Source organism: Eutrigla gurnardus (assembly GCF_963514095.1).
Source record: "Eutrigla gurnardus genome assembly, chromosome: 3".
NCBI lineage: Eukaryota > Metazoa > Chordata > Actinopteri > Perciformes > Triglidae > Eutrigla > Eutrigla gurnardus.
The window spans coordinates 32,684,841-32,693,714 of record NC_139917.1 but is presented as its reverse complement, the minus strand read 5'-3'; the positions used below and the strand labels follow the sequence as shown (position 1 = coordinate 32,693,714).

The following is an 8,874-nucleotide window of genomic DNA, read 5'->3' as shown; positions in this document are numbered from 1 at the left end:
TGATACACCTGATAGGCCCCACAGGCCTGATAGACCTGACAGACCTGATTGACGCGATAGACCTGATACACCCGATAGACATGATAGACCTGATACACCCGATAGACCAGATACACCTGATAGACCTGACAGACCCGATACAACTGATAGAACTGATAGACCCAACAGACCCGATAGGTCTGATACACCTGATAGACCTGATACCAAGTTCAGCTCAACTCCTCCAGTCACATGACCCTGCATCAATGTGTCGTACACAGATCTACGTTCTATGTGTTTGCTTGTAGCCAATAATAACGAGTCTTCGGTTGAATATGATTTAATGTGATTGGTCGTCCGAGTACGTCAGAACGACAGAAACTCTCCTTTCAGAGCACAAATACAGAATTCCTGATACAACTTGTGTTTATCCATAAAGACCCTGAGAGGAAGTTGGCAACGCTTTTCCTAATCGGAGCATCCTGCCTCGTCCTCGTTAAAGAGGCTCCGCCTCCAGGCTCATTTAAAAAAAGCACCGGACTGGTTGTCCTAGGTCTGGCCCGTCCGTGGTCTGGCCCGTCCTCACTGGACGCCGGGCGCCACCAGGTATCCATTGAAGGTGATGTAAACGTCCACGTCGTCGCTGTAGATGGCATTCTCCCGCTCCCTCTTGTAGAGCCGGACCCAGACCTCATCGTTCAGGGCCAGATCCAGCATGACGCTCTGGCTCTGCATGATGGACCTCTCGCTGGGCTGGGCATACAGGATCACCTGCTCCTTGTCGTTGTGTATCAGGTGCAGGTAGGTCTCCTTGAAGTTCCAGGTGTGGATGTTGACGTTGAAGAAGTAGATCCCCGGCACGTAGCAGTAGAACTTCCCCTTGAACATGTTGAAGTGCTCGTGGAGGTTTACGAACACCGTGTCAAAGACCAGCGCCTGGTAGTAGTCCACACTGTGCAGGGACTTACGTCGGCCCACCGAGAAGGACGAGCCTGGGATCTTGCAGGCGTCTCCAGGGGCCCCCATCTGGCCCTTGGTGCCTTTGGGGCCCATGGGTCCTCGGTGGCCCGGGGATCCCTCTAGGCCGGCCTTACCAGGTGTACCGTGGTCGCCCCGGTCTCCTTTATCACCTGCATGAAGGAACATCAGGAGGTTAATCATCTTCTTTACTTCCAGCTAGTTCCTAGTTCCTTCACTATGGCAGCACATGAGGGCCAAAGTATGACATCACAATGTTTACTATTTTTGGGGGACATTAAATGATGAAGTCTGATTTGATCAAGCAGACAGGAAGAGAGCGTTCTCGGTGGCTAACGGAAGCTAACTGGCCTCGGGTACCTTTGAGGATGGTCATGTTGATGACGGTGCGGATCTCCGGCATCTGATGTTGGGGTGCTGGCATCTCTGGGGGATCACAGCACCGTCGGCAGAGTCTGGATGGAGGTCTGGAGGGGGGGGTCACGCAGCGAACCAGGGGGAGGAGCCAAATCAGCCTCAAACACACCACCAACATGGCTGTCACACCTGGACACAGTTGGACGTGAGAGAAGTGGATTGGCTTACTTTATGCAAATGTTTTCTTTTGTTGAAAACAACATAAGCAAACAGGGCAGTACAAAATAAAATTATAAAGTGCACATTTCAGGTAAAGGAGGACTCTGCAATACAAAATGAAATGATAAAGTACAGGTTCTAGGACACAGTCTATAGTGCAGTTAAACCATGGCTTAATAAAGTTTGCTGTGAACATCTCATTTCAGAATTAAAGTCCCAGTCTGCAAGTCCAGCAGATGGAGGGCACTCTGTCAGATTTTGAATGTTTACAACTCTCAGGCTCCTCCCCCACAACCACTGAGCTCCTCCCCCACGACCACCGAGCTCCTTCCCCACGACCACCGATCTCCTCCCCCACGACCACCGAGCTCCTCCCCCACGACCACCGAGCTCCTTCCCCTCGACCACCAAGCTCTTCCCCCACGACCACCGAGCTCCTCCCCCTCGACTCCGTGCCCTTTGAAATCCCTTAGATCACGCCACCTTTGAAACGCGGGTCCGATGTTGACTCTGGTTTTATCACGGGCACCGTCGCCATCTTTCTTTTTTCCTTCTTTTCCACCGGTGTTTTCTTTTCCTTGGTTGTTTTGGACCTCCTCGTTTCGGTTATTAACCGAGGAATTAGAAGCTTGTTCCTACTTCCCTCAGCCTCCCCCCTGTGATAGTGGTACGACCCGAGGGGGAGGGGCTCTCTGTGTGCACGAACACAGCCCTGCATGCTGATTGGACAGGGTGACCCGGGATTTGTTGATATTTTGCAAAACAAACAGGCTCTACGTTCACGTAGAGGCAGGTTTTTTCTAAAAACGGATGATTTATGTTGTTCTATCGGAGCATAGTGTCGGCTTTGGTGAATATGATCAAAAAAATGTTGCTGACTGGGACTTTAATGAACAGTAACAGTTAGGTTACCAATAAAAGGTAAGCCTACAAATTCTTTGCTTTCAGCCAGCTACTCAAACAGACAAGCCTGTTGACATTTTCAGACAAGAGAGAAGCTCGCTTCTTTTGCACAACATGGCCACAACAACCTCTCCGAAGGTACCGATGTTGCCGGTGCTGCTACTTGCGTGCAAGGCAGGCCATTTGGCTGTGTGCTCCTTCATGTGTGGACCACCATTCCTGGCGACAGTGACCCATGCCAGCAAGAACCATCTGGCAACTGTTTAAATGAAAACTTTCCGTTCAGAATCTTTTTACCATCCATTTTTTCGTTCGTTTTGGTTTTTGCTCGCCTTCACTCAAACAGTAATGTGTCTCGGCAACTACCCGGCTCCCAAACAGCGTGGCTATTGTTTTGTTTCCTGTCTAGCTAGATCCGGTGTAGTTTTGTAGTTTTTCTAACGTCACTAGTTTTTGCAATAGCATGTGAAAAAAACTACAGTTTGCGAGGCCAAAAAGAATGTTAATACTGCGAAAAAAAAGTACGCTGTTAAAATGGGTTAACGCCTTTAACTGACAGCACTAATATATATAATAAACAACATTACATAACACAAACATCTGGGGTGATCCTTTTACCCATAATGCCTTAGGGTGATCTAGGGTGACCTTGAACAAAGACATGATCCCAGCCTCCCGCATGGAACTCAAATTCAAAACATGCTTCATTGACAGGTTGCCCATTTGAATACAGACTAACATTAGAAAATAATACAATCCTATTAAAGATATATTTATATGAGCAAAAAGTTACACATATTTGGTCCATTTGACAAATATAATATGATTTGTCATTTGTTAACTACATAGTGGTTTAACCCCTCCTCCCCCATCAACACCTCCCCTGACGTCACCCCCCCCCCCCCCCTCCTCCCCCATCAACACCTCCCCTGACGTAACACCCCCCCCCCCCATCAACACATCTGCAGCAGCTGACTGATAACAACAACAGTCTGAATTCATTCAGGAAGCCACGTCTACATTAATCTCCACACACACACACACACACACACACACACACACACACACACACACATATATCACATCACTGATCACATCACACACGCGCGCACAGACGCGCGCGCTGCACGTTAAATTGTGTTGTGAGCCCGTGCGTGAGATACGTGCACGCCGATATCCAAGTTTTCCCAAAAAGCTGCTGAGTTGGCGGCTCGTGAAGCGGGCACGCGCGTCCTTCTCCTCCGTCTGCTTAGAGTTCACGGCTCGATAACGGGTCGTTACGTCACGTCGTGTCGGTGTCCGGTCTGTTCTTACCTGCTGCGAGTCCGAGCCTAAGTCCGGGAGAGACGGGAGTAGTGAGGAGATGTGAGAGACTACCTCTACCAATCTCTCTCTCTCTCTCTCTCTCTCTCTCTCTCTCTCTCTCTCTCTCTCTCTCTCTCTCTCTCTACGATACCTCGACCTCTCTCTACCTCTCAATTCAATTCACAAGGCTTTATTGGCATGACATGAAATGTGTTGCCAAAGCACAATTAGTACAATGCATACAATAAACTAAAATTACAATAATAAGAGATAACAGAATAATATAGATAATTAAATGAATATATACAAATAATATAGATAAATATACCTAATATATACCTCTCTCTCTCTCTCTCTCTCTCTCTCTCTCTCTCTCTCTCTCTCTCTCTCTCTCTCTGTGCCTCTATTTAAAGGGATAGTTCGGAATTTTGGACATAAGACCTATTTTCCAACTCAGCCGGTGTGTTCGAGACGTCTGGAGACGTCTTATGTCCAAAATTCCGAACTATCCCTTTAACTTTATTTGACTGTGTTTTTCAGGAGTTCAGGACTTGATGTGTTCAGACTTCGGTGTAGAACGGTGTAGACAGTCAACCTCAGGGCTGCGCCCACACGGAAACGTTTTTTGTGCATAAACACAGAAGTCTTGTGTGTTCGGGACGACCGTCCACATGGATCCAACGTTTTCTGTGCCTGAAAACGCACTTTGTTGAAACCAGGTCCCTGGGTAAAAAAGAAATAAACGCCGCCCCTCCGTTTCGTCTTTGTTTTCGTGACGGCAAAAACGCATGTCATCGCCCCGCCCCTCGACCCTCTAGCCTGACTTCTATCCCCCGCGACGTCACATAACGTTAACAACAATGGCGGCCTACATGCTCGTGCTTTCGCTGATATTCTGCTCCTATGTACGACGGAGTATCAGGGCCACTGTATGGGAAAAAAAGTGAGAAGCGGGGAGGGGGCAATATTCAAAGAGAAAAAGTCGCAGATTTGCTACTTTTTTACGATGCTAACAAAAAAGCGGCATCTATGCTAGCTAACGTCCCATGAATGTAAATTGATGTTTCTAATGAATCATCCCAACGTGGGACAACACCTCGTTAAGGTCCTTAGGGTGAAGATGTTGATGCTTATTGTTGGTTTGAGTGTGTGAGTTTAAAGGTCGTTGTTAAAGGTCGTTGTTAAAGGTCGTTGTTCAAGGTCGTTGTCTAGTTTGTGTTCGTGTGGAAACCTGGATGTCAAACATCAGAACATCACGTAGAAACGTTAACTTCAAAGGAAAGATGTAAGAAGTATAATCTTCACATTCTGCTCCATTCATCTTTCTGTTCACGCAACAATATACAGAGAATGATGATTAATCGGATTAATCCACAGCTACCCTGCGATTAATCTGATTAAAAGTTTTCATTGTTTGCCAGCCCTGGTTTCATTAGTTACATTTACTAGCGCCGTGTGACCGCTGACCTCTGATTGCCTTTGTGAGGGATACTGAAGATGGATAACAGAACTGGTATGTTGAACTCGCTGAGTAGTACAGGCCTCTGATCCACGTTGATCTAGATCAACAGACACGAGCTGAGTCCCATTTCAGGCTCAGCTCGGGAAAAGTATTCTTTTCTAACTCTTCAGTCTGTCTTTACTAACACTTCAGTCTCTCCCTTTCTCTCCGTATTCCAGCTGAACCTCTGTTCTCTCTCTCCCCCTCTCCTCCCACTCCTCCCAGTCTAACCACACTCCCAGGATACATGAAACCACAGTAACTGCCTCCAGCTGTTTTACCGTCTATGGAAGGATGGAGGAAACTGAACTCTTCTTAAATAGAAAAGTACTCAGCTGGATTTCAGGATTTTATAGTTGTGATTAAACAACAATCCAATAAAGCACAATATGAGATGAATGTTGCAGCTGTTAAAAGTTTTATTTAAATTGTTAAATGTTTTTTAAATGTGATGTCTGATTCCCAGGTTGTCAGATTAGTTTTTGTTTGGCTGTTTTTTAATCAGAGTTATGTGTTTTCGGCTTAAAAGTTCATGTGAACCAAATTCATGAGCAGCTAAAACCAAGGATGGTTGTTGTTTTAATTTTGTTTTTTAGGTCAGTTTTTGTCATTTTACTTTGCAACTGTAATGGATCCACCCGTCGCTCCTCCACAGTCCACAAATATGGTCACTTCCTTGTCTGGGGGCAGAAATCCACTGAAAAGTTCTGTCAGCCACCAGCTGTTGGCAGCTGTAGCTGCTAGTTGGTGTTAGTTGGTTTAGCCTGTGTTAGTTGGTTTAGCCTGTGTTAGTTGGTTTAGCTTGTGTTAGTTGGTTTAGCCTGTGTTAGTTGGTTTAGCTTGTGTTAGTTGGTTTAGCCTGTGTTAGTTGGTTTAGCTTGTGTTAGTTGGTTTAGCCTGTGTTAGTTGGTTTAGCCTGTGTTAGTTGGTTTAGCTTGTGTTAGTTGGTTTAGCCTGTGTTAGTTGGTTTAACCCATGCTAGTTGGTGTAGCCTGTTAGCCAAGTTAAACAGCTGAGTGAATGTGGACATAATTAAACGGAAGTCGGGTTCCTCTGAGGATACACTTCATCACCTGAATGTTATTATTATTATTATCATTATTATTATTATTATTATTATCACCACAAAGGAGAGGATAACGCAAACAAAACACATAAAATAAGTGAATACATCTGTGTTAGATCACTGTTGGCCCTTTTCCACCGAGGCATTTTGAGGGCCGGTTCGGAGCCGGTGCCCAATCGCGAACCAGTTCTTCCTGTTTCCACAGACAAAGAGCCGGCTCTCGGCCTGGAAAACTGGTTCCCGAGCGGCCCCAACTCTTTGCTGGGCTGGAACCGGGCCCGGCTTACGTTAGGGGCTGGGGGCGGGGTTGACGCTCGAGGCAACGGGGGAAAATACGCCGCTGCAGAGTTTTACTAACGTTACTGTTCCTGGTAAGTTTCACTTTTAAAATGTTTCACCTCGTTGCAAACCAACGACACATTTCTGTTTAGTTTACCAAGCTAGTGATTACGTTCGTAACAGCAGCAACTAGTGGCTATGCTTCCTCGGGTAATGTAAGCTGACCGGCTAGCTAGCCAGCTAGCGTGATATTGCTAACAACAACGTTAGCATGCCACTTTCTGACTGCCGTTGGCTCACTAAACGTTACCAACTACCAACGTGACTTAACATCTGTGTTCACAGCGTCGTGGACACGTTTGTGATTAAACCGCTGTTCTCTGTGTTTGTAGAGCTGTCGGACATCGGCGATATTGAACGGAGGTCCAACCTGCAGATGACTAAACATCAAACACTCCAATCTATTGATCACACACTGTTCTACACTTTAAAAAATGTTGTGATTTTAGTATTTTGTGTATTTTATTGTTATTGTATTATTTGCCAAAATAAACACTTTTTCTGAAGAGACATGTCTGCTATGCTTGAAATGAGCGCTGCGGGAAACCTCAGACGTATACAGTGACGTAATGACGTGGTTCTCTGGGCTCTCTAGCCGGTGGAAACGCAAACAGGTTCTCAGAAGGTTCGCAAGTTGAACCAACTGCGAACCAGCACGGGCACCTTGAACTAGGTTCGCGTTGGTGGAAAAGGGGTAAGTGTGGACTTAATAATAATTATTATTATTATAGCCGGTAATGTTCATTAATGATTGTTTGATATTCTACATCACTGATGAATACAACAACATGCAATGATTCCATGGTGGTTTGCAGAACAATGCCAACTGGACTGTACCACCTGTTGAGCGAAGTTGGGGGGGCTCAGTGATAGAGCGTTTGTCCCCAGTTAAAAACCTGAATGCCCTCTGTCGTTCACATGGCCGTTTCACACCATTAGGTTAATCTGAGTCTTGAGACAACAAACCGAACAGGAAGTGATTGATGTAAAAAAGCAGGCTAGAACATGTTCATGAGAGGCTTTCCAAGTGTTTCATGTTGAATTAAATGCTCCTTTAAATCCAAGAAACACAGTTAGTAATTCACTTTATTTGCAACATATTTTGGCTACACATTTCCCTTCGTAGTGGCCCAGTGGCCTAATGGATAAGGCATCAGCCTCCGGAGCTGGGGATTGTGGGTTCAAGTCCCACCTGGGTCGTGTAGTTCAGAGTTCTTTAAGTGATGTATAGAAGTTAAAATATGATTGTGGTGGTATGTAGAAGAATAACTCATGATGTGTTGATATGGGCTATGAACTTAATTGATTTAGAGTTTGAATGTCAATGATATAAATTAAGGTTTCAAAAAAGAACTTTAAACTGTTATAACTTTGATAACTTTATGACCGGGCTGCATGGTGGTGTAGTGGGTAGCACTCTCGCCTCGCGTGTAAGCGTGGGTTCTCTCCGGGTTCCCCGGCTTCCTCCCACAGTCCAAAGACATGCAGGATGGGGATAGGTTCATGGATGACTCTAAATGTCCCGTAGGTGTGAATGTGAGAGTGAATGGTTGTTTGTCTCTACATGTTAGCCCTGCGATAGACTGGTTACCTGCAAAGGCAGGGTGTACCCTGCCCAATGTCAGCTGGGATCGGCTCCAGCCCCCCCGCGACCCTGAATACAGGATAAGCGGTAGACGATGGATGGATGGATGGATGGAACTTTATGACCTTTCAACTACAACACCTTCCCTTCAGCTTTGGTTTCAGTGTAAATCTTCACGTTAGCATTGTAGCTCGCAAAGCTACGATGGTAACCCAAAACAACGGAGCCGAGAGAGGGGGCAATATTCAGAGAATGAAAGTGTCAAATTTACCACTTTATAAATATATATATAGCCGGAATAAACAAGTCGCTCGGTTCCGCTAACACCAGATGTTTGCCGTTGCTATGACAACATGTGAAAGCTACTGCTAGTATCTTAGCCCAACCGCCCCGATCAATAAACACCCATAAGATAACAATTTGTCCTCATATAAATAAAACCAACAATAAGCATCAACATCACCACCCTAAGGACCTTAACGAGGTGTTGTCACACACTGTGATGGATTCATTAGAAACATAAATGTACATTCATGGCTAGCACAGATGTCGCTTGTTAGCATTGTAATAAACTCACAAATTCCGTTTATTATTTTTTTTCTACAGTGGCCCTGATACGCCATCATAGAAAATACAATATTA

At 45.5% G+C, this 8,874-nt stretch overlaps 1 protein-coding gene across 1 annotated transcript; it reads right to left on the bottom strand.

Moving 5' to 3' along the window:
- Positions 1–309: 309 nt before the first annotated feature.
- On the bottom strand, positions 310–3,878 carry c1qtnf6b (C1q and TNF related 6b). Its single transcript, XM_084004925.1, has 3 exons — positions 3,751–3,878; positions 1,318–1,503; positions 310–1,109 (listed from the first exon to the last, which is right to left on the bottom strand). The coding sequence occupies exons 2-3, from the start codon at positions 1,490–1,492 to the stop codon at positions 562–564; spliced, it is 723 nt and encodes a 240-aa protein (XP_083861051.1). The 5' UTR covers positions 1,493–1,503; positions 3,751–3,878; the 3' UTR covers positions 310–561.
- Between the last annotated feature and the right edge of the window lie 4,996 nt (positions 3,879–8,874).